Source organism: Rhinolophus sinicus, chromosome 14 (genome assembly GCF_057876585.1).
Source record: "Rhinolophus sinicus isolate RSI-liver-muscle chromosome 14, RSI-T2T, whole genome shotgun sequence".
Taxonomy (NCBI): domain Eukaryota; kingdom Metazoa; phylum Chordata; class Mammalia; order Chiroptera; family Rhinolophidae; genus Rhinolophus; species Rhinolophus sinicus.
The window spans coordinates 37,296,675-37,324,156 of NC_142514.1; the positions used below are offsets into that span (position 1 = coordinate 37,296,675).

The following is a 27,482-nucleotide window of genomic DNA, read 5'->3' on the forward strand; positions in this document are numbered from 1 at the left end:
ACTTTTTAATTTTAGCTATTGTAATAAGTGTAGTGATTTCCCTAATGATGAATAATGTTGAGCTCAAATCTTTGCCCTTATTTTTATTACGTTATTTACTTATTACTAAGTTTTGAAAGTTGTTTATATCTTCTAGATACAAATCATTTACCAGACATGATGTGCAAATATTTTCTCTCAGTCTTGGCTAAAACTGTCATTCTTAAACAGTATCTTTCAAAGAGAGGAAGTTATAATTTTAAGGAAGTCTCATTTACCATTATTTTCCTTTGTTGTCATAGCTGAGAAATTTTGCTTAATCCAAGGTCATAAAAATTTTCTCCTGTTTTCTTCTGGAAATTTCATACTTTCAGGTTTTACGTTTAGCCCTGTGACTCATTTAGAGGTTTGCTTTTTTTTTTTCCTTTTTTATATAGTGCAAGGTATGGATAAAGGTTCTTTCTTTGTATATCTAATTAGTGTATCTTTGTGTATCTGATCAGTATCTAATTAGTCTAGAATCGTAACTTTAAAAGACTATCCTTTCTCCACTGAATTGCCTTTGAATCTTTGTCAAAAAACAGTGGTTCATATATGTGTTCCTATTTCTAGGCTCATTATTCTGCTGCACAGACCTATTTGTTTACTTGTTACTAACATCACACTGTCTTAATGATTGTAGCTTTACAAGCCTGGAAATCAGGTGGTGTTAATCGTCCAACTTTGTTCTTTTTCAAAGTTGTTTTAGATCTTTCTAGGGCCTCTACATTTCCATGTGAGTTTTAGAATCAGGATTTTGGTTAGCATTGTATTGAATCTATAGACAGTTTGGAAAGAACTGACATTTACCAGTATCAATTTTTCTAAAACATGAACAAGATTTATTTCTCCATTTGTTTAGCTCCTTAATTTCTCTCAGAAATGTTTTGTGTTTTCTATGCAAGTTTTACATCTTTTTGATGCTACAGTAAACAGTTTTTTAAATTTCAATTTACACATATAATACAATTGATTTTTGCATATTGATCTTGTATTCTTCAACCAGGCTGAACTCATTCATTAGTTCTAGTAACTCTTTTCTAGATTTCACTGAATGTTCTATATAAACAATCATATTGATTATAAATACAGCTTTACTTCTTCTTTGCCAATCTTCATAGCTTTTATTTATTTTTCTTGATTGACTGCACTGACTAGAACCTCTAATACAATGTGGACTAGAAGTGGTAAGAGTAGAAATATCTTTTTTTCTATTATTTTTATTGTGATAAAATGTACAGAACATAAAATTTACTATTAACCATTTTTAAGTGTACAATTCAGTGGCATTAAGTACATTCACATTATTGTGCAACCACCCCACCATCCACCCACGGAATTCTTTTCATTTTACAAAACTGACACTTTATACCCATTAACGATAACTTCCCATTTCCCTACTCCCTCATTACCCCATGCCCTGGCAATCACCCATTCTACTTCATCTCTATGATTTTGACTACTCTAAGTACCTCATATAAGTAGAATCATACAGTATTTCTCTTTCTGTGACTGACTTATTTCACTTAGCATAATGTCCTCAAGATTCATCCATGTTGTAGCATATCAGAATTCCCTTTCTTTTTTAAGCTTGTATAATATTCCTGTATGTACAAAGACATTTTGCTTATCCATTCATCTGTTGATGGATACCTGAATTACTTCCATGTTTTAGCAATCGTGAATAATGTTATGATGGGTGTACAAATATCTCTTCAAGACTCTACTTTCAATTCTTTTCAGTATATACCCAGAAGTGTAATTACTGGATCATACGGTAATTCCATTTTTAATTTTTTGAGGAACCTTAATACTGTTTCCCATGGCAGCTATACCATTTTCATACCTATTTTTTTCCCTAATCTTAAGGAAAGCATTCAGTCTTTCACCATTAAGTACAATGTTAGCTGTAAGTTCTTTGCAGATGTTCTTTATCATATTGAAGAAGTTCCCTTCTATTCCTATTCTAGTTTGCTGAGACTTTTTAATAAGAATTTTTAAAAATGCTTTTACAGCATCTACTCACATGATCATATAGTGTTATTTTTTGTGTTAATATCATGAATCACACTGATTAGTTTTCTAATGTTAAACCAACACCGCATTCCTGGAATAAAGTGCCAGTTGGTCATGATATATATAGTTCTTCCTTAAATATACTGTTGCATTCAATTTGCTAAAATGTTTAGAAATTTTGCATTTATGTTCATGAGGGATACTGCTGAAATTTTCTTCTATTGTAATGTCTTTTCTGGTGTTGGCATCAGAGTATGTGAGCCTCACAGACTAAGTTAGGAAGCATTCCTCTTCTTCAATGCTCTGGAAGTTTGTACAGAACTGGTACATATGAGGTGTGATCACAAAAGACTCTTCAGTGCTCTGCAAGAGTCTGTATAGAATTGGTACATATGAGGTATGATCAGAAAATACGGTGAATGTTTAAATTATTTTTAAAAAGTTATTATAGTGAAAGACACATTGCCATTAATCCCCCTCAAAATACTTCCCTGCTTCGAACAGCTTTATCCCATCATTCTTGCCACTTTCTGAAGCAATTCTGGAAGTCCTCTTTTGTGTCTTTAGCTATGCAGTTGTGGCTGCCTCGATGTCCTGAATCAATTCAAAACGTTTACCTTTCATGGTCATTTTGACTTTGGGGAAGAGCCAGAAGTCGCACGGTGCCAGATCATGGTCATTGTAGCATCACCATAAATTATTTTTAACATTTCGTGTTTCTTTGGCACTTTTTTGCAGTTTGAAACAAAGTTCATGCATTGTTCGTGATCCATGATATATGGCACACTTTAAAACACACCTTCTCTCAACCGTAGCTCACCTGACTGCACCGAACAAGATGAAACTTGTCACACACACACTGTTACTAAAGTTTGATGCGCCACTTCCCGTATTGGAGATCCCTGCCTTTCCACTGGATGGCACTAGGCAGCAACATTCACTGTATTTTTTTGATGACATCTTATATACTCGTATATCAATTATCCCAAAGCTCAATGTTACTCTTTTCTTTTTTACAAGTTCTTTTTTTCTGTTTCATTTTGGATAGTTTCCACTGCTGTACCTTTAAGTTCACTACCCTTTTCTTTTGCAATGTCTGATCTACCGTTAGGCCTATCCAGTGTAGTTTTCATTCTACACATTGTTTTCATTTTTGTAAGCTTAATTTGAATCCTTTTCTTGATTTGAACAGTATCCTTTTTATATCTTCCATTTTGCTTATCCTCTATTTAATTTTTTTAACACTATAAATAGAGTTAACTGTTTTAATGGCCTTCTCTGCTAATTCTACTATATCAGTTCAAAGTCAGTTTTAATTGACTATTTTTCTCCTTATCATGGTTTGTATTTTCCTGCTTCTTTGTGACAATGTTAACTTTTTGGGGTGATATTTTGTATTTCTGTAAATATTCTCAAGCTTTGCTCTGTAATGACATTAAGTACCTGGAAACAGTTTATTCTTTTGGTTCTTGCCTTGAACATATTTTAGTCAGGACCAGACTACATTCAGTTTAGGGCTAAATACTCCCCAATACTGAAACAAGATCCTTCTGAGTACTCTACCCAATTCTCCATGAAGTATGAGGTTTTCCAGACTGAATAGTGGGAAGGTACTAACCCCAGCTCTGTGTAAGCACCAAGCTCTGTTCTCTCTAGTTCTCTCAGATGGTTCTTTCCCTGGCTTCAGGATGCTTTCCTGGAACTAATAATCAACTTCTTTCAACATTTCTTGAAATTTCTCAGATACAATAACTCTCCTAAACTACCACTTTGTTCTATTAAGTCTTCTGAAGCTCTAATTAAATCAAAATAGTACACTGGCAAAATGTGAATGATTTCCTTCTAAGTTCCTGATTTTCTTCAATGCATTTATTTTTTCAGAAAAATGTATTGAGCACATACTATGTGTTAGACACTCTCCTAACCAACGTAAAAACATAAATAAACTAAACTTTCCCTCTAAAATATTAAATATTAAATCCTTCTGGAACAGGAGAGAAAGCAGACATTTATAACACATTGTGTTAGGTATTCTTTCTCTGCTCCCATAACAGCTTGATCAGAAAACCTAACGCAGACTTGTTGGGAAAGGCAGGTAAAAGAGTATTTCTCAGAGAAGATATAAGCAGTGACTTAGAAATAAAAGGTTAATATATTATTATAACTTTGAAAAGAAAAATAGCTAGTATAGCTAGTATACTAATAAATTTTAAATAGAAAAAACACTCTGCGCATGTTCTAATAAAAATAACTAAAGAATTTGTGAATTCTCAGTTAAAGCTTACAAGGCGCTGCAAGGTCTGGACTTTTCCAGTTTCAGTTTACATCATTTTTCTCCAGCTCTCTTTGCTCTACTCTTACTACACTGTTCCAGTTCCTCATACACCATGGTCTTTCCTGACATAGAGACCTCTATTCATACTGCTTTTTTGTGTAAAATGCTCTCAGCTTATCCCTCTATGCCATTCACCATTTTGCCTTTTAAACTATTACTTCAAGGTTCAACTTAAATGTCACTTTCTCAGAGAAACTGTCCCTGTTCTAGATTTAAGTAAAATATGCTTGTACACTTCCTTAGCACCACGTTTCCCCTTTTACTAAAGCTCAGGATATTTAAATCCCTACTCGATGCCTACCCTTCACCAATACTTTAGAAACTCCCAGAACAGGAACCATGACTGTTTTATTCACCACTGCCTAGCCGACCCAAGCACATAAGAACTTAATAAGTATCAGTTAGACTACCTATATCTGAAAGTATTAAGCTTAGGAATCAACATACTTGAGGATAAGCAAACCAGTCTCTAAGAAGATTCTTCTCCTGACTACCTAAGGAGGGCAATCACAGCTCTCGATACTATCACTTCAGTTATTAACATATGACTGGATAAATATCACATTTTTACTTTCATAAATAAAAAATAATTGATATAGTTTTACCATTCAAAAATAAAATATTTTGTAATAAGAACTTACCAAAATGTTTTTCTTATGTCGTTTCTCCTTTATATGTTTATGAGCTCCCTGGATATTTTCAATGTGAATTAAGCAAAGTTTGCATAGATACCGACAATTGGTATATTCTGGTGAGCGCTGAAAAGAAAAGTTTAAAAGTGCATTTTTTCAGAAAACAGAGAAGTAAATTTTTGACTACATATGTGAATGGCACAATTATGTAAATATAAGAGAAAAATAAGTTTGTAATAAACAAATCAGAACTTATAAACCCAAGAGATAGTTGTCCGTTTCAAAATAGTCATCATAGGAGAGCATATATTTCAAAACGCTGCAACCCCTGACAAAAAGATTCTCTCACTTTAGAATATTACGTATATGATTTTCTTTAAAGGGAAACCTGCCCCAAATTTAGCAACAGTCCTACCACCGACTAAAAATAAATATAGCCAGCTCGTATTCAGTATCTATTAACCTTACAACAACCTTATGAGGATTCCTCACTTTACTGGCAAAGCAACTAAATCTCAAGGTTTAAATACTTGGCCCAAGGCAACAAGCAAATAAGAAAATTCAGCTCAATGTAGTCACTCCAATTCTTTAAAAATTCTTTCAAACCGGTCCTTACTGGGGAATGAATTAAGCCTTCACGTAGACTTGCACTTCTTAGCTTCCTACCACAACTAGTTCTTAATTCATCAAGTATTTTATGAGCTCATACTACATATGAAACATTTTTTTAGGAGCTGGGTATAATAGTGTAAACAAAATAAACAAAAATCCCTGTCTTTATGAATTTACATTTTAGTGTAAACAAACAAACAAATGCATAAATAGGAATATTTCAGGGGTGTTAACTGCTTCTTAAAAATAGGATCAACACTTAAGAACTTATTGATGAAGTGACTTAAAGGAAGTGAAGGATTAAGCTATGTGGATATCTGGACAGACATTCCACGCAGAGGGCAATGCAAAGGCCCTGAGGCAAGAATCTACCGAATATGTTGGCGAAACTATAAAAAGGCTAGTATGACTAGAACAGAAAGGTAATGCGGTGCAGATCACAAGGCCCCTTGTAAAGACTCTGGCTTTTATTCTAATTTTGAGGGGAAGGCACTGAAGGTTTCTGAGCAAAGAATTATAAGATCTAATCAATATTTTAAAACGATCACTTGTCTTCTATATTAAGAATAGAAGCAGGAATTGCATATTGCCATTATGAGCACTCTGCAATAATCCAGAAGAGAGCTGATGTTGGCTTGGTTCATGTTCAGAGTGGGAGAAGAGGCAAGAAGGGTTGGATTCAGGAGTTGAAAGCATAAATACAGAATATCTAAAGCCATGAATATCGATGAGGTCACTAAGAGAGTCTTGAGATCACTCATATGAATTTTTCAATTGTAAAATGTTAGCAGACAAGGACATATCTGGATTCCTTTAGTAAAAAAAGCTTAATAGAACACTGAATAGGGTATCAGCAGGCCTGGGATAACAACTCAATTGACCTTAGATAAATCTCTAACACTGGAATCTACTTCTTTGTCCTTAAAATAATAAAAATTGCCCTACCTGGTAAAAATAATCCAATTCTACAAGTAGCTAATCTTTATTTAGTGCTTACTATATATCAGGCACTGGGCCAAAAACTTGACTTGTATTATCTTATTTAATCTTCATAGCAGCCAAGTGAGCTAGGTATCATGTTTATCAACTCCATTTTAATAATGAATAAACTGAGTTTTGAAGAGGTTAAATAACTTATCCAATGGTATTTAATCACTAAGTGGCAGAGACAGACCCAGTGACTCCAAAACCCATACACTTAACCACTAAGCAAACTACCTACCTCTAATTACTGACCAACTACTACCGAGTTTCCCCAAAAATAAGACCTAGCCAGCTCTAATGCATCTTTTGGAGTAAAAATGGGTCTTCCATAATATAACCAGGTCTTATATAATATGATATGATATGATATGATATGATATGATATGATATGATATGATATAATATGATATATAATACCAGGTTTTATATAAGACCAGGTATAATATACTATAATATAATTAATATAATATAATATATAATAATATAATATGAGCGGGTCTTATATTAATTTTTGCTCCAAGAGACACATTAGAGCTGATGGTCCGGCTAGGTCTTATTTTCGGGGAAACACGGTATGCGCAAAGTACTGTATGAGGCACAATAGCAAATAAGACAGAAATGTTCTCACCATCATTAATCTTCAAGTTTCACAGGAGACAAATGAAAAATGTTTTAAAATTATTATAGTTATAGTATTTTATTTTGCCATTAAACAAACACACTAATAAACCTTCTTTAAAGTTTCTGCAGACCAGGTAGAATAAAGATTTCTGGGCATGGAAATTCTAAGTATTCAACACTCCTAGTCAATATTTAATGCTTACTATAGGGAAGGTTACCCTTTTGATCTAATTATTTAGATTTATTCCTTCTTTGGTACAGCGTAAAAAATCTACATCTTTACTTCTCAATTAGACAATCTATGGGTATACACTGTGAACCAAAGAACCTGATGAAATAAAAAAACAAGTTAGTAAGAATATTCTTAGTGAGTGTCTAAAGTTGGTACAGTGTTAAACAAGAGGTTTTGGAGATCATAAGAAATAGAGGTGTCAGAAAGAAAAATTATTATAGACATCTATGCTGATTTTACATCATTGCTATCTAAATTCAACAACCCATGAAATGTTTTCCATGCTTCCAAGCTTTTCTTTCACCTTGGGTCACTCTTTCTTACTACCATCAAACATCCATTCTACCCCAACTTTTTCCTTCTCCCAAAAATTAACCTTTTCCACTTCATACCCTACATATCTTCCCATCCAAACCCTTGCTTATTTTGTTTGAAAAGACATTTTTCACATTTCCTTTAGAAATCCCATGTAATTTACCACCACCCTTCCCCAACACATCTGGGCAACTCCTAACCACTCCTTCAGACTCAGATCCAATGTCACCTCCTTATAAAGCATTCCTCAATTTTATGCCTCCATACCTAACTCAAGTTGGTCACTGTTTTGTCCAAGATCCCATTTTCAAACAGTATTATTACTATTATTAATATTATTTGCTTACACATCTTTCTCCAATTAGTAAACTCCTAGAAGAGCAGTACCATGTTTTTAAAAATGCCACACATACCCCAATTCAACTTTTTATCACCAGATCCTGGCACATGAAAGCACTCAGTATTTATTAATCTTTTAATAATATTTTAACAGATTAATATGAATTTATTAATATCTTGACAATGCACAGATCCAGAATAGCTACTAATTCCAGGCTTAAGAAAGAAAAAGTGAGAGGAAAGATAAAACTAAGTAAAATAGCAAACTGCAAAAAAGACTTCTAACGAGGATATTGTGAAGCTAGCTGCATAACCAACTCTCCTACATTAAGGGTCTCTACTCCTTGATATTCCTTTCTATTTTCATAGGGTGCCTACTCTGCCATAAATTCTATTCATAACCCAGGATTGCCTTCTTCAATTTAGTTATGACCTCATTTTCCTAAACTATATAAAAGCAGACCATTTCTTTCTTTCCTTTATTATTTAATCAAGAATGATGACCTATTATATGCATACTCACAAGTATCTCAAGTATCTATTTGTGAACAGATTAATTTATGATTCTTTCCTTCAATACGTAGCAGTTGTTTTTACTGTTAAGGCTAGGAATGTGTATTTCTAGGTTAAGAAATTAATTAGTACTCAGAAACAAGATACCAATGACTAGAACTGTTCCTAATACACATTAGATGTAAATATGGGAGAAAAAAGAGGAAAGGGGAAGAGAAAAAAGCAAGGGGAAAGGAAGAAGTCCAGGACATCATGGAATATTTTCTATTTTATTTCTGTCACTCTAAATGGACTGTTACCTTCTAATGGGCAGAAACTGCTATTCTCACCAATATATTCCCAGTGCCTAGCACATTACCTGGAACACAAGCTCTCAAGATCTATTTGATAAGTAAATAAATCAAGAGTCAGCAAACTTCTCCCATAACAGAACAAAGTAGTATTTCAGTAAATATTTTATGTTTTGGTAAACATTAGATATTTTATGCTCTGCGGACCACATATTCCTTATAGCAACTACTTAACATGGTAGCATAAGAGCAGCCATAGACAATATGTAAACAAATGGGCATGGCTGTGTTACAATAAAGCTTTGTTTACAAAGACAAGGGGCTAGGTGTATTTTACCGTAATTTAAAAAAACAAAACAAAAATAAGAGGGTAGGGCATAGTTTGTGAACCTCTGGAATGAATGAAGTCAGACTCACATATGTAAGAACTTGCAGAACAAAGGGAGGGAAGGGAAAAAAACGAGAGAAGAAGGAAAGAGAAAAGTAAGGAAAGATGAATGCTATCTCTGTCTTAGGAAAAGAAGAAAAATAAAAAGCTATACTTGGGAAAGAAAAGTTATGAAACACACCATCTTCCTCCAAATAACTAAAACAATATAGTATACTTTTTCAAGTCGAAAGATGTGATCTCTTTCTAAGCGTTCTTCTGCTTGTTTCAAGCCTAGCCTCTGCTCAGGTGTCAATGTAGATTCATCTATCACAGTGGCATTTTCTAAATAGTCCATCTCTGAAGAATTTTCTTTATTACAGTCATCATTCTTCATTTTACCTAGAAAAGGAAGCAATCACTTAGTTACCATCATCAGAACTAGTAAATCAAAACAAAAAAATTAATGGAAAACAGACATTCAATTTATACACACACAGAAAAAATATTCTTTCTTGGTTGTACAAGTTGGTATACTATGTAAAATGTAAGTAAGAGATATACATGATACCAAAATTCACAAAGAAAAATCTACTTCATGGGTCAACCGCCTATCTTGTTCTTTCAAGCTACCTATCAAAAGAGACAAATATAACTGACATTCACTACACAAGGCTAACATAACCATCTTGTAGAATCTCTGGAGTAAATATGATAAAAAGCTCTTAGTCCCTGAACAAAAGTCCATTTAGTGACTTTATCACTATACACCAGCAGCTAAAAGAACATACGCACTCCAGACCACAAACCCATACCAGGCTCCTTCTTCTTTGCTTTCACCGAATTCATGGATATCTCCACCACATCAGTAATTTTTCTTTGCTACTCTGCCTCCTGACTAGACTGTAATGTCTTTAAGGAATAGACAATGTGCTTTCGGAATAGACAATGTGCTTTCATCTTTGCATTTTCAACACCTAGCAATATGTACCTGGCATGCAGTAGGTTCCACCACCAGTGTGATTTTTTTAAATACAAACTGAGTCATATTATTCCCTTGCTTAAAATACTTAAAAGGCTTTCAAAGAGTTCGAATAAAGTTTAAACTCTCTAGCATATTATACGTATCTATAAACTTATATTCTGCTCTAATACTTTTCACTTCATTCATACCCAATGTGCTAGAATGGATCACTGCTACTTCAAGTCTCAATGCCTTTACATATGCTGATCCCTCCACCATCAAGGTCCTCCCCACTTCAACTATTAGGTTGGTGCAAAAGTAATTGCGGTTTTTGTAATTATTTTTAACCTTTTAAACCGCAATTACTTTTGCACCAACCTAATAATAATGTTTACATGTAAAATTCAGCTTAAGTGTCATGTTGCAGAAGACAGACGATATTCTTTATATTCTATAATGGTACCTCTATTATCTCACATTTGCATAGTAATATAATTTATATTCATTTATCCATCTTCTACATTAGATGATGAATTCCTTGATGCCAATAACTATGTCTTATTTAACTTTGTACCTTCAGATTTTAAAACAATGCCTAGACCAGATATGAAACAATAAAAAACGTGTTGAATAAATAAATTTGAATATATCTAAAAGGACTTATAAAGGTAAATTCTCATAGATAATCAACAAATCTCTCCACTCTGCTTTCAAAAGCCCCACTACCTGCTATCTACAAGAACCCTGACAGTCAATTCTACTTTTTGATAGTACTAATTTTCTGAAAAAAGAAGAAATAGTGTGCCTCTGGAGGTGTCTCCTACCACAAGTGTACAGAATAAGAAGGCAAACTCTTATATAAAGATATTAAAAAAGGATTCAGGGGCAGCCGGTTAGCTCAGTTGGTTAGAGCGTGGTGCTAGTTACACCAAGGTTGCCGGTTCGATCCCCACATGGCCCACTGTGAGCTGTGCTCTCCTTTCAAAAAAAAAAAAAAAAAGGGGGATTCAAACATTATAAGTATCACTAGGTTAGCTAAGCGTTTCTTAAATTGTCAGGGAAGAACGATGCACCATGAGCAATTTGCACCTGTGTCCTAATACTTGAAAAAATAATTTAGTTTGTTAATAACAATTTTATGATGGAAATGTAAAAGAAAAGGTGAAATCCTAGTTTCTGTTCCACATTTCATGAAAAAGCGTGGTAGCAAGGCAATATAATAGTCTAACATTCCCTTTTCTATATGTACAACTAACTTGACCTGCATTACACAACAACTAACATCAGAAAATCCTGCAAAATTATCATTTCTGCAAATCTGAAGAATTAGAGAAATCTATATATCTTTCTTTAAAAGTCAAAAATAAATGAAATTATTTAATTTTCTGAAATCAACATCAAAATTAATCAGGCAGAATTTCCCAAACTTTTTCCCACAGAACACTAGTTTCTTGAGATGTTAATACTCTCATAAAACAAGAGTTGAAAACAGGTATTCAAACAAAAACCTGTACATGAATGTTCATATCAACACTATTCACAAAAGTCAAAGGTGAAAACGACCCAAATGTCCATCACTGAATATATGGATAAACAAATGTGACATATTCATATACTGGAATATTATTCAACTGTCTTAGTCAGCTCAGGCTGCCATAACAAAATACCATAGATTAGGTGGCTTAAACAACAGAACTGTTTTCTCACAGTTCTGGAGGCAGGCAAGTCCAAGATCAAGGTGCCAGCAGGGTTGGTGTCTGATGAGAGCTCTCTCCTTGGATTGTAGACAGCCGCCTTCTCACTGTGTCTTCACGTGGCCTTTCCTCGGTGCACGCACCAAGAAAGATCTTTCTTTTCTTAAAAGGCCTCCAATCCTATTGGATTAGGACCCATCCTTATGTCATTTATTCTTAACTACCTCCTAAAAGCTAGCTCCAGATACAATCACATTGGGAGTTACAGCTTCAATATAGGAATTTTGAGGGGACAAAATTCAGTCTATAGCATCAGCCTTAAAAAGGCAAGTACTGATATAAGCCACATGAATGAATCTTGAAAACGTGACGTTTAATGTAGGAAGCCAGACACAAAAAAACACATAGTGTATGATTCCATTTCTGTAAAATATCTAGAAGAGGAAAATACATAGAAACAGAAAGCCTATTAGTGGTTGTCTGAGGCTGGGTGGGGGAGAGAATGGGAAATGACTCTTAATGGGATACAGGGTTTCCTTTTGGAGTGATGAAAAAATTCTGCAATTACGTAGTGGTAATGGTTGTAGTACACTGTAAATGTACTTAGTGCCATTGAATTGCACCTTTAAAATGGGTAAAATGGTAAATTTTGTATGTATTACACCACCAAAAAAAGTTACACAGCGTTACCATATAACTCATCAATTCCACACGAAAATATATCAAGGAGAAATGAAAACATACATCCACACAAAAACTTTTAAACAAATGTTCACAGCAGCATTATTCATAATAGCCAAAAGATGGAAACAATTCAAGTATCTATCAACTGATGAAAGGATAAACAAAATGTTATATAGCCATACAATGGACTATTATTCAGCAATAAAAAGGAGTAATGTATTGATACATGCCACAACATGGATGAACCTTGAAAAGATTATGCTAAATAAAAAAATCATTACGTAAAGGCCTCATATTGTATGAGTCTATGTAAAATAGGCAAATCTATATAGAGAGAATATAGATTAGTGGTTGGCAGTGGATAGGAGCAGAGGGTAATGATCAGTAATTGCTAATGAATGTGGAGTTTCTCTTGGGGGGGTAATAAAAATGTTCAGGAATGAAACAGTGGCAATGTCTACATGACTTTATGAATATACTAAAAAGCCACTAAATTGTATATTTTTAAAAGATCAATTTTATGGCAGTGAAAAATACCTCAACAAAACCATTACATAAAAAGGTAAATCAAAAAATTAAAAATATGTTAATAAGGACTACAGAGAAAAATTAAACAGGTAAAAGGAATAAGGAGTGTCAGAGATGGAGGCGAGGGTTGTATGGTTTAGATAAGTGACCTGGCAAAAGCCTCACTGAGAAGGTAAAGGAGATAAGAGAGCTAGCTAGCCATATGGACATCTGGGAGAAGAGTGCTCCAGGCAGAGGAAAAGGTAAATGTGAAGGCCATCAGGTGGACATTTATGTTCACATCTGAGGAACTGCAAAGAAACACGCAGTTGGAGCAGAGAGAGAAAGGGTAAGAAATAGATGAATAAGGGCAGAGAAGTGGAGGAGTGCCACAGATGATGTAGAGCCCTCTAAGTCACTACAGGGACACCACTAGCTTTTACTCTGATGTATGGGAAATCACTGAAACATTTTGAACAATAGTAACATGATCTGAATAATTTTAACGGGATCATTCCAGCTGCTACTAAAAACACAATGAAGGATGGTGTAAGTGAAAGTAAGGAGATAAGCTAGGTTATGCTGCTCAAAAGCATGATCCTGACAAACAACATCAACCTCACTAGGAGTTTGTTCGACATTTAGTATCTCAGGCCCTAGTCTAGGCTTTCTAAATCAAAAACCTCTGGGAATAGAGCCCAAGAATCTGCATTTTAATATGAATCCCAGAGGATTCATATGCACGTTCAAGTTTGAGAAGCCAGATCTAGAATACTCTCTCCTCAGATATTCACCAGGCTCACTCTCACCTCTTTCCTTCAAGTATTGGCTTTTCTGTCACCTTCTCAGTGACAATTTAAATTTGAAACACCACCACCAGATACAGTAGCATCCATTCCCTATGACCTTTCCTATTTTATTTTTCTCATAAGATCTATCACTATCTAATTTATTGTATACTTTTGTTATTTACTATGGTTGTGTCTGTCTCCTCCCAATAGAATATTAACTCAAGAGCAGTGCTGTTTGGTTCACTGCTATATTCCTAGTGACTGAATCAGTACCTGGCACATAGCAGACACCCCAAAAAATATTTACTGAATAAACGAATGGCGAAAGAAAAACTGGAAAAATGGTAAAAATGCTAGGTGGGAGCTAAAGATGGGCCTAACAGAGATTAGTCCACTAATCTCAGGTGGGCCTCAGATTAATCAAATTTCTATACAGCCTATTAAGTCCAAATAGGTCACAATCCAGATATAAAGGTTTGGTTTGACTTGATTTGATTTACAAAGGAGCAATCTAATGAGAAATAATTCAAAAATTAATTTGGTTTTTTTATGATAAAAAAGTGGTAAACAATTATATATGAATATGACTTCAAGGCAGACATTATACATATTAAAGAGAATTCTTTAAAACATGAGAAGCACTTATTTATGAAATATGATTTTTATGCAGTACTATAAATCATTCTTATTAATTTGTTAAACCAAGTCTCCCAAAAGGACCTCTTCTTGGTCTACTAACTTCTTTAAGTAGTTCAGTTTGTTCTCCGTGTTAACAAATAACGGAACTGCATTTAATTGGAGAAATAATAATAAAGGATACTCATTACCACCGTATGCCTATTATGTCAGGCACTACATAAAACTCTCTGTTGGACTTAACCTTCACAACACAGGCAGCAACATGTCTACTTTTCTAAAAATGAGGAAACTGAGAAATATTTTAAAAGATAAGCAATTTATGCAAATTACAAAGTTACTAAGTAGGGAAGACAGGATTCAAAACCTGTGTGATTTTACTCCAGAGCCTACACTCTTCGCTATCTCTCTGTCACCTCATTTGTTTTGTTGCCTTTAAAAATATATAATCTTTAAACCAGATTTTTCACTAATTCAAATGATCAGACCCTTGTAAGTGATCTTATTATGCACCAGTTATTTGCCAACTTCAATCATTCATGTACTATCATGTTTAGATCTGCCATAGCAAAACTTTACCGGTACTATTATTTACTTGATACTGGCTGTAAATTACTTTTTTTGGACTTTTCCTAAGCCTTATCTATAAAATTATGAAGTTGTCATTTTTCTTACACAACTAAAAATACCTCTATTAAATTTTTTTGAATGGTTGGTCAATATATCATCATCTGGGTACCACCATAAATAAAAAGAAGCTATTTCTGAACTCTTTACCAGTGTTTCTCAAAGTATGATAAATAATGATTTAGAAATAGCTTCTTTTTTTTTTTTTTGGTCTACACATCAAGGAAAGGCTTTATTCTTCTAGTCACAGAAACATTAAGAAAAAAGACTGCTGAGGGGGAAAATCATTAGTTTAAATAAAATCAGAATTAAAGTCCTCAAAAGACATGGATAATATTTATAAATAATTAATTAAAGCTCAGATCAAAATCCCAGAAGAAACACTGCTTCCAGTCTTGTTCCTGTCAAAGAACTTGCTACACTGTAGCCAAATATATAAACATACATACATATATATGATCATAGCACTAACTTTGCTTAAAACTTGTCAATGGCTTCTCAAAACACTCATAATAAAGTCCAAACTGTCTATAATGTCCTAAAAGGCCTTTTATTCTCCAATTCTTGTGTACTTTTCAGCTGAATCTTTTGCCACTTTCCCCCTCAGTTCCCTGTTTAGTCACACTGAATCTGAAACACACTTGTAGTCTCACATTGATATCATGCATGCGTTTTCTCAACCCAAAGTCTAAAGCCCTCAATTAAATCATTTACATTCTCAACTCAAGTTTTGGGCACTGAACTAAATCACTACTTGATCTGTATCATCCCCATCTAACTAGAAGCTTCCTTGAGGTCTGGGGCTGTGGGGGTTTTTTTGTTTTTCCATTGTAAACACATGCTTGACATATAATAGGAACTCAATACATACATGTTCGGTGAATAAATGAGCAATATGTTAGCAGGACCATTTAAAAAATGAAAGAAAGAAAGAGAGGGAGGGAGGGAGGAGGGAGGGAGGGAGGGAGGGAGGGAGGGAGGGAGGGAGGGAGGGAGGGAGGGAGGGAGGGAGATAAAATACTGACTATAGGAGCCACTAAATTTATATTTGCTCAGGCTTTTTACCTACCATAATAAATGTAAAGGTTCTTTTTTAGCTTTAAAAGCCATGTTATTAATGTCCTTTTTATAATTAAAGTAGTTAAAAATCAATCGGGACAATCTAAAGAACATTAGTAGAGGAAAATCCCTCCAAAAAACGTGACTTGCACAATAATCTAATCTGTACTTACTCAAATCATCCGAGGTGTCTTCAACTCCTGAAGTACTATCATCAGAATCACCAGTATTATCTGTACATGTTTGTTGCTTCTGAGATCCTGGAGCGTTTTCCAGAGCAGATTTTCCTCCCTCTACAATATCAATATTCACTTTGTCCAGAGAAGTAAAGGAACTTGAAATTTTCTTTCCAATGTGCTGTAATTCCGTCTGTCTCATGTTTTCTTTCAACCGTAAACTGGGCACCTTCTCTGCTTCTGCTGGTGAACTGAGAACCTTTACTGATCTCATCTGAGAACTGGGTGCTTTTTCTGATTTCTTCTGGGAACCAAGTACCTTTTCTGCTACCATTGCCGGTGAAGTGGGTGCCTTTTCTGTTTTCACTGGTGAATTAGGTGACTTTGGTGATTTTTCTGCTTTTGCCTGTAAACTGGATGCCTTTTCTACTTTTACCTGTGAAACAGGTACTTTCTCTGCTCTCACCGGTGAATTAGGTGACTTTTTTGCTTTGCAGTAACTTGGATCTCGAAGGACTAACCCCAAATCTTTCGGACCTGGAACGTTGGCAGCATTTACCTTACATGATTTAACTTCTGTTTTGTCTATACAAATATCATTTTGCTTATTTTTTTTATTACTATTCCTATTTGGAGAGCTGGTCCCAATTTCTTTTATGGATTTCTCATTTCTGGCTTTCAAAGTTTGATTAGTTATAACTTTAACTGTTTTGCTTTCTTCAGAAAGAGCCCAAGCATTCTTCTTTGGTTCATGATTTTCATTTTTAGAGGTCTTAGACTCTTCCATTATTTGAAAACCTGCTTCTTTCCAATTGTGTTACTGTAAATTGGCAGATCTCCAGTAGTTTGAATTGCTTCAAATCCAGTTTAGGCAAGCAAACTATTGAATTTAAAAAAAAAAAAAATCTGTTATTTAAAATGCAAAAGCCATTTTTTAAATATTAGTGAGACATGAGAAAACTTTCAAACTGTGTTCTCAAAACTAAAGAAATAATAAAAAAAAAATGTTTAAACTCTGAAAACTTTGAAAAAGAATTAAAACCCACTTAGTAAATAGCCAAATGCTCATAAAGAAGGTTCTAATGTAATTATGGCAATACAAGGGAATTTTAGAAGTAAAACGTTTTCCATTACTCAATAAGAATTTCAACTAAAAGGGAAATAATTGTGATGTACCGCAATTAACACAAAAAGGAAATGGAACAAAGAAAACACAACAATTCCAATCTATATGCAACATAGGAAATCAGTTTATAGAGCCTAAGTGGTAAAATCCTAACCATAGGACTTTCCTACTAAACAGTACCTATTTATACCACTAACCTACTTCAAAGTTAACTCTAAACATGGAGACACAATGTCAAGACTCTCTCCATCTCTGAAGTATAAAGTAGTTTAGTAAATTCTTCTGAAGTAAGAAAAATTTAAAAACCAATAGGAATCCAGAGTTAAAAAGTGATAGTAAAATTTTATGGTATTATAATGATGGATACATGTCATACATTTATCAAAATGCATAGCATGTATACCACTAAGAGTGACACCTAATGTAAACTATGAACTTTGGGTGATGTCAGTGTAGGCTCATGACTGTAACAAAGGTACCATTCACTCTGGTGCATAGATGTTGATAGTGGGAGAGGCTATGCCTGTTTGGGGGAAAGGGAGTATAGGGACACTGTACTTTCTGCTCAATTTTGCTGTGAAACTAAAACTGCTCTAAAAAAAAAAAGTTAAAAAGATGATAGTAAGAATACTAAAATCAGTCAGAACTCATTTTGTTCTAAAATATAATAGGAACAATTTTGTATTTACCAGAGAGCAGAAATTATAAATAAATGAAAATACTGTATTTTGTTAAATTATTTCAATGTTAGAAATGCTTTATATAATACAGTACATGGAAATCAGGAATTTTTGCTGTTCACTTTGCCCTGGATGTCTTAAATTCAGACCTATGCCTCTAAACAAAGATAATATAAATAAAACCTACTCAGCAAAAACAAACTGCACGTGTAGCACCTTTGATTTTACCTGGTTAATTTATTAAATTACAAATTTGGGCAGTCAAACACCTCTACTCATATAACTATACATAATATAAACACAAAAACATTACCTAAAATAAAAAGCTCAGACTACCAGTCATTTACTCCCAACTGTCTTGTGTTTATGCCAAAGCATATTTAAAAAAAAAAAATCAATTATACTTACCTAGTTACACTGAAACATCTTACAGAACTTGGACCTAGCTTTTATAATTCCTATTTGTAATACAGTTTTCTACAGTCTGTCTTGATCTCTGTCCAGATTAATATTGTCTTTTATTTTTTTGAAAAAACCACAACTTATTAGGTACTTTTTTCTAAATTCAGTAATATTTTAAGAAATTATGATTACTAAAATTTAAGCCCAAACCAAACTACATTTTCACCATTAATTTCTTTTTTGACTAACATTATTTTCTAGTAAAATAATATTCCAGCGCTTTTATCTAATAAATATCCAGGTGTTCAGATATTTGAATTTATTTAATTAGTACAGCCTTCTTTCATTATTTCTGATAAGGTGTTTTATATAACTGTCAGACAGTTGTCAAATAATATGACTATCTCTAAATTTTTTGAAGAAACTGCAGCAGGTTCCTAATTTAAAAAATAAAAATGGGTTCTATTTCTAAAAGATTAGTTTACCTAATCCAGTAACCTAAATATTTTAAATTTTCTAATACTATTCTACAATAATGACTCCTTAATAATTTTATAGATGTTATTTAACTGACAAAGGCCATTAATAAAGACTTACAGCAACGCTGATCCAAAATTCTGTTTATAAAACTTTGTAGACACATTCTTACACTCAATAAAAAACTGTAAATCAAGTTTGTATATATAAATAAAAGCTACAAAGATTTTTAAAAATCAGTGTACTTAATTAAGATACATATATGCTAGTGAGGAGTTCAAGACTCAGAAAATTGCCAGGTCTCATTTTAAGGGAGTAATTGTTTCATATAACTAAAAGTACATTTAAATTTTTAATAGGAATAATGTGTTATGAAAAAACAAACTACATTTATTTTCTAATCTACCCCATCTTTTCTTATAGGGTAGCAAATGTCCGATTGCCTCAAAAAAAAAAGCGGCAATTTTATAGCAAAATAATGCCACTTTTAACTTTTAAGTTATCAACAGTATAAAAATTTCCCAAAAACGGTTGTAATTCCTAGAAATGAAATTTTCTCTGAAGAGGCAGGACTTTGAAAATAAGATTCACTGCTTTCCAGTGCACACTCATAGCAAAATTAGTTGAACCAAATTAAAATGTCAGACCTACTTTTCAGTTCCTGGTTATATTTTTAGAATGTGATAAATGGGTATCAAATGAGATTCTAACCTTAAATAACTAGTTGTTATCAAGAAAATACAAAGAATTTTTAATGAATTTCTTTAAAAGTGTTTGAATATAGAAAACAATAGCATTTAAAAACGTATTCGATTTCATTTTTAAATAAATCATTAATATATCAGTCCATTTCCTACTTCTAATTCTAATCATGTCTTTTATCTTCCTTGAATTCTTTTTTTCTTTTTTCTTTTCCTTGTGGTTGAGAACCCGCACTCCAACCAGCTGAGCCATCCGGGAGCTCAGCGGCCGCTCAGCGCAAGGTGTTGTGTTCAATCTTAGTTGCAGGGGGTGCAGCCCACCATTCCTTGTGGGACTCAAGGAGTTGAACCGGCAACCTTATGGTTGAGAGCCCACTGGCCCATGTGGGAATCGAACTGGCAGCCTTCGGAGTTATGAGCATGGAGCTCCAACAGCCTGAGCCACCAGGCAGGCCTTTGAATTCTTACAATGCCTATCAAAATGCAAGGGACTTAGTAGGCATTCAAAATCACCAGCAATTAAAAGAATATCTACTCTTGGTCTGATGCTCACATCAGTCTTTTCCTGCTGCAAATTAAAGCATTTAGCAAATATTGCAATTGTTTCAAGAGAAGTTTTTGACGCCTTTTTATAATTATTCATCATTCAATTGGCAGATTGGCCTACAAGTTCTGGGTCCTCAGACTTAAAAAAGTTGTTTGGATACACTACTTAAGGAAGTTTGGGGGGTCGGCTCGGTGGCTCAGGCAGTTGGCACTCTGTGCTCCTAACTCCGAAGGTTGCCGGTTCGATTCCCACATGGGCCAGTAGGCTCTCAACCACAAGGGATGGTGAGCTCCGCCCCCTGCAACTAAGATTGAACAAGGCACCTTGAGCTGAGCTGCCGCTGAGCTCCCGGATGGCTCAGTTGGTTGGAGCGCATCCTCTCAACCACAAGGCTGCCAGTTTGACTCCCGTAAGGGATGGTGGGCTGCGCCGCCTGCAACTAGCAACTAGCAACGGCAACTGGCCCTGGAACTGAGCTGCACCCTCTACAACTAAGACTAAAAGGACAACAACTTGACTTGGAAAAAGTCCTGGAAGTACACACTGTTCACCAATAAAGTCCTGTTCCCCTTCCCCAATAAAATCTTTAAAAAAAATGAAAGTTTGCCTTAAAGAACTGTTCCATAACTGATAGAGAAGTAACCCTTCCATGGGACAGACAGGGAAACTACTGTAAGGCATAATTGCAGAAAGCTATTAGAAGCTTCCAAAGAAAGGAAGGAAGGAGGGAAGGAGGGAAGGAGGGAAGGAGGGAAGGAGGGAAGGAGGGAAGGAGGGAAGGAGGGAAGGAGGGAAGGAGGGAAAGAGGGAAGGAGGGAGGGGGGGAGGGTGAAGAAACATAATCAGCTAAGGCCTCCAACCACTGAGGCCCACCAGCTACTGAGTGACTAAACAAGATGATTCTGACCCTCTCTTGAGTCACAGATTTCTAAACTATAAAATAAGTGGCTGAAGCAGGCTCTCTTTAGAGTCTACTCCAACTAAAATATTACGCTTCTATGCAAATCTCAAAACAGTAATGTTAATTTATACGGTTCTGATCATTTTACAAGTTATAGAAAATTACCGGGGACCTCTCAGGCTCCATAAACACAACAGCGTTTGTACGATGCTAACTAGACTTACTGTGGTGATGACTTCACAATATGCACAAATATTGACTCATTATGTTGTATACTTGAAATATGTCAATATTACCTCAATTAAAAAAAAGACACAGCATTTGTAAACAATGCTCTCCTACAGGAAAAAAGCTTGCTAAGCAAAAGAAGTCCATATAAACTAGGACTCCAGAGCCTGAATTACTATACATGGTATGTGCTTAATAAATTCTAAATACATTATTAAACACTTAGAAGTCATTAAATGCTTAACGATTATATAACCTGGCATATGCAGTTGGTTATTTTTAACATTGAAATACTACTAGCAGTAATAAACCAAGCTTAAAATATTATCTTTAAGGCAATGGTTCTCAAATTTTAGCATTCATTAGAATCACCTAGAGGGTCCCATTCCCAGAGTTTTATTCAGTAGGTCTGAGATGAGGGCCTGAGAATTTGCATTTCTAACAAGTTCCCACCCAGGTGATGCCCAGGTAGCCAGACTGAGGACTACGTTTGAAGAATCACTGCTCTAAGGAGTGGTTCTGAAACAAGTGAAGGGAAACCACACGCTCCATAACTTTACACACAATGAAGAATTTGATTCATGTCAGTGGCCCCACTAGATTATAAATTCCAAGAGGTAAGAATCCACTGCTGATTTTACTTACCATTATATCTTCAGTGCCAATTATAGTGTCTAACACAAAGTAGGCATTAATAACTTTTTAAATGGAACAAAATTAGCTTTATTTTTATTTGTTCACACTTTTAAAAAATATAATAAATCCAAAAGATGTTTATTACATCATAACTTACAGTCTATATTATAATTAGAAAATGTCTCTCTTCCAAGAAAGCTTCCCTAATCCATCCACTACCAACCTGCCACCCAGGCTGGGCTCAGAAAAGTAATGTCTCATTCTATGAACTTTGCTCTTACTTTTCTCATAACACTTAACACTTAATACTTTTCATGTGTTTACTTCCTATTTGGACCTCAGGGATTTTCTTCCAATTTGCTTTTTATAAAACAAATATAATTATATAGTTCAAAAAGTCAAAAGTACTATAAGGCAAACAGTATTCTCTCACTGACTACCAATCTCTTCTCAGAAGCAACTACTTTCAACTCTCTTAGCTGTTTCTTCTGAGACTTATCTTCATATTTCTAGATTACATGCTTAAGCTGATACTAATTTTGTGTTAGCTTTAGATATTCTCTACTGATTTCCTACTATGGAAGATAAGGATTTTACTGTCTCAAACCCTTGCCCTAGAGAAAGAATTACACACACACACACACACACACACACACACACACACTCCCATCCCACCTCTGTCCCCCCAGGATGATTTTAATATGACATGCCAATATTATTGATGGCGGAGTCCAATACTATACTAGAGTTTCCTAGATGTCCATCAAAATTTATTTTCTCCTTTGTCCTGGCCACATGGCTAGACTACATTTCCCAATCTTCACTGAAATTAGGTATGTCCTTAAGATCAAATTCTTACCTCCTCCATGCTCTCTCCCCTTCTCAATGGATAAAATTCTCAATCATTCATCTTCAATCATATAGCCAACAATTATGTTCTAATCCAGACTAGTGAGTCTCAAACTTCTGTGCATAGGAATCAACTAGTTCCTAAATGCAGATACCAATTCCATAGGTTTGCAGTGCAGACTGACATTCTACATTTTTAACAAGCCCAGGTAAAATGCATACTGCTTGCCTTTTGTCTGGACATCATCAATGGGACTTGGGCCCCTGAACGACCACAGAGAACAAATTACTCACACTCATCTGGATCTGGTGACCACTCACCTAGCAACTATCACATGAAAGAGAGATAAAACTGTTTTGTAAGCCACTATATTATTACTGGATCTCTTTGTCACAGTAGCCTAGCCTTTTGAATATATATTATAAACACACCTTTTGGGATATTTTTCAGTTTTACCTGAAATTAATCATTTTTCTTAAGTTTTTTAATATACCTATCAATAATCCATTGACAGGACAGTAAATCTTGTCTCAATATGTTCAAATACAGCAAGTAATCTATTTGTTTCTGTTGTTTTCTCCGTGAACACTCCTTGTCTGGCACTCTGTGACCACAACTACGCTTTCATCATTGTTGTCACCCTAAGACTTCCTTTCATTATCATCCTACTAACTCCATCCACTCTCTCATGCTGACTCTTCTATTTTCCTCTTCCATGATTTACTCCCTTTTTCTGGTGAAGCACATCTTCCAGTAGCTTCCTAAGAAAGGGAACATGATAGGCATTGAAAATAATTATGCCCCACTTCTGCCATTTCTTTCTATGTAGAGGAACATCCATTATATCATTCCTGACTTCTTTCCACCACTGTCATTCATTCCTTTCCTAAGGAAATGGGGTTTGGAAAAATGATCTGGGCAAAATTTATCATCTTCCCCTTTCCTTCCTCTTTGCACCCAGCTGTTCCCAGGAAACAAAATTCTATTCTCTCATTCATACTTTAATACTAACAGGTATATAAGTTCCACACAGGGCCTGTAGTTGTTTGCTCTACCTCTGCCTGAGTGGGTAAGTCTGCCTAATTCTGGCATTGAGTATTAACAAACAACTTGAAAATATAAGCCCCATTCTCCAAAGTGAACCGTATCCATAATAAAAATGACATTCTGCTCACCATATGCTCCCTTTATCTCTCCCAATTTGTTCAGAATTCAGGAAGGGAAAGAGAATCAGAATTCAGGAAGGGAAAGAGAATGCTATTTATTGGGCCCCCTTAAACCTCAATAGGAGATAAACTTCGTAAGACTTTGCATGTCTGAAATGTCTTTATTCTATTTTCACATTTTGTTAGGTTTAAAATTCTAGATTAGAAACCATTCACTCATAATTTTACAAGTATCGTTTCAAGGATTTCTAGTTTCTAGCATTACTACTGAGAAAATTACACCATTCTTATTCTCCATGTTTTTTACTGAACTGTGTTTTTCTTTATGGAAACTTGTAGGATATTTTCTTTGCCTCAGTGTTCTATCATTTCCAAGTGATAAGCCTTAGTGCAGATACCCATTCATTTTGCTGGGCACTCAGTTGGCTCTTTTAATTTCTAACTCAAGTCCTTCACTTCTAGGAATTTTTTTCTTATATTATGTCTTCTGTAATCTCTTCCATCTTCTCTGTTCTTTTTCTATAGCTTTTATTAATTGGACTTTAGGCCTCCTACATTCATCCTCCAATTATCAAACCTTTTCTTTCCATTTTCCATGTTTTTGTTCTTTTCCTTCTTGGGTAACTTCCTCAACTTTATCTTCCAACCCTTTTACATTTGGTGGGGAGGGGCATGGCGAACCTATCATGTTTTCATTTTTAGAACTCTCTCTCTTTTTTATATACCTAAGATTATTCTTTTTTGTAGCACTCTGATCTTGTCTCATCATTATAATCTCTTATTTCTGAGAAAACTAAATTTTTCTGAAATTTTTTTCTGCTCTCTCTGTATTGTTTCCCGAGTTCCTATTTGTATGTTTTCTTCTCTATCAAGTATATTAACATAAGCATAACAGGAATCTCAGAAAGAAGAAAAGGGGACACAAAAGGTATATGAATAATATGCGAAAACTTCCCAAATCTGATGAAAGACAAAAGTATACAATCCAAGAAGCTCAATGAACTCCAAGCAGAGTAAACTCAAAGAAATCCATACCAAGATACATTACCGTTAAATTGTTGAAAACCAAAGACAAAGAGAAAATTTTGAAAGCAGCAAAAGAAACAACTTCTCATACAGCAAGGATCCACAATAAGATTAACAGGCGTGTGGGACTCCAGGATGGAACGGAGGCTCAGCAGGACCCAGTCTGCCCGGGTATCCAAGGTACCGCCCGCGCCCCTCCACCGTCCAGGGAAACAAGCTGTGAGCGTCTGGCACTGCAGCCAGTCCTCGGGGCCAGGAGCCAGGAAACCAAGTGCAAGAACCCCCTAGCTGGGCACAGCTTCTTCAGCCACTCACCACCATGACCCTCTTCAATAAGGTCCCTTCCTATGGGCTCTCTGTGTAGGCCAAGAACAACACTGCTTCCAAGTATAATCATCAGGCAGAAGATCTTTGCAACAGGCTAAAAGAAATGACAGGCATGAGCACTGGCACCAATTTTCAGCTGGGCTTAAAAGACAGCATACTCCTCTATGAAGTCATAAACGAGCCACAGCCAGGCACAGTAAAGAAGGTCAACAAGTCCTCATTAAACTGTCCTCAGTTGGCGAATATTGACAACATTATCAAAGCTATTCAGGCTTATGATGAAGCCACATGACATATTTGAAGCAAATGATCTTTTTGAGAATGGAAACATGACACAGGTTCAGACTACACTGGTGGCTCTAGCAGGTCTGGCTAAAACAAAAGGCTTCCATACAACCAATGACATCAGAGTAAAGTACGCAGAAAAACAAGATGTTTTGATGACAGAAAATTAGAAGCTGGCCAAAGTGTAAATGGTTTACAGATGGAAACCACCAAATGCACCACCAGCCAGGCAGGAATGACAGCCTATGGGACCAAGAGACATCTTCATGATCCCAAAATGCAAACTGACAAAACTTTGACCACACCACGCTTAGTCTGCAGATGGGCACTAACAAAGGAGCCAGCCTCAACAATGTCTCTACAGATGGATATCAACAGTCGCTTCCCAGAAAGAAACGAGTGTATGGGCTCGGGCGGCAAGCATATGATCCCAAATTCTGTGCTGCTCCAACAGAACCTGTCATTCACAATGGAAGCAAAGGAAAAGGAACAAATGGGTTGGAATTCTATGGTAGCGATTATCAGGCAGAATACCTAGATGAATATCACAGCGAGTACCAAGATGACCACCCCAGAGATTAGCAATATGGTGACCAAGGCACTGTTTATTAGATACATAGAGACGAGCTCAGTATTTTTCTTAAATACTCTTATTTGAATACAGCTAACATACAATATTAGTTTCAGGTGTACACCATAGTTATTCAACATTTATATACCCAAAGAAGTGATCACCATGATAAGACTAGGAACTACCTGACACCATACTACACTATCACAATATTACTGACTATATTTCCTATGCTGTATATTACATCCCCAAGAATTACTTGTTCTATACCTGGAAATTTGAACTTCTTATTCCCCTTCATCTTAATTTCAGGTGTACAGCACAGTGGTTAGACATTTATATTGAGTTAAGAAATGATCCACCTAACTAGTCTAGTACCCACCTGGCACCATACATAGTTATTAATTACTACAGTATTGACTATATTGTCTATGCTTTACATTACATCCCCGTGACTATTTTGTAACTACCAATTTGTATTTAATCCCTTCACCTTTTTCACTGTCCAACTCCCGTCCCATCTACCACTCTGATAAATCTAGTACCCAAGTGACACCATACATAGGTATTATAATATTATTGACTATATTCCTTATGCTACATCTACATCCCCATGACTACTGTGTTAACAACCAATTTATACTTCTTAATCCCCCCTTTTCACCCACCCCTCCCATCTGGCAACTATCAAAATGTTCATAGTATAAGTCTGTTACTGTTTCATTTGTTTATTTTGCTCTTTAGATTATTAAGTGAAATCATATGACATTTATCTTTCTCTGTCTGACATACTCCACTCAGCACAATATCCTCCACATCTATACATGCTGCCGCAGATAGCAAGAACCCATTTCCTTCCATGGCCAAGTAATATTCCATTGTATATACATACCACCTCTTCTTTATTCATTCATTCATTGACAGACACCCAGACTGCCTCAACATCTTGGCCATAGTAAACAATGCTGCACTGAACATATAGAAGCATACATCCCCTCGAAGTAGTGTTAATGTTTTGGGTTTCTTTGGATAAATACCCAGAAGTGAGATAACTGGGTCCTTCTTTGTCTCATTATAGCCTTTGTTTTAAAGTCTATTTTGTTTGGCATAAGTGTTACTACCCCAGCATTTTTGTTCTGTTTTGTTT

At 35.2% G+C, this 27,482-nt stretch overlaps 1 protein-coding gene and 1 pseudogene across 9 annotated transcripts in view; one reads left to right on the forward strand and one right to left on the reverse strand.

Annotated features, from left to right (window-relative positions):
- TUT4 (terminal uridylyl transferase 4) overlaps window positions 1-27,482 on the reverse strand; it is a 106,381-nt gene that overhangs the window by 59,033 nt on the left and 19,866 nt on the right. For all 9 annotated transcript variants that reach the window (XM_074334722.2, XM_019742855.3, XM_019742854.3 and 6 more), the window contains exons 2-4: window positions 16,410-17,292; window positions 9,513-9,676; window positions 5,011-5,127 (exon numbers count right to left, since the gene is read on the reverse strand). In XM_074334722.2, coding sequence (XP_074190823.1) covers window positions 5,011-5,127; window positions 9,513-9,676; window positions 16,410-17,199 — 1,071 coding nt within the window. In that variant the 5' untranslated portion in view covers window positions 17,200-17,292. The remainder of the gene's footprint in view (window positions 1-5,010; window positions 5,128-9,512; window positions 9,677-16,409; window positions 17,293-27,482) is intronic.
- LOC109453214 (calponin-3 pseudogene) lies at window positions 25,281-26,376 on the forward strand (annotated as a pseudogene).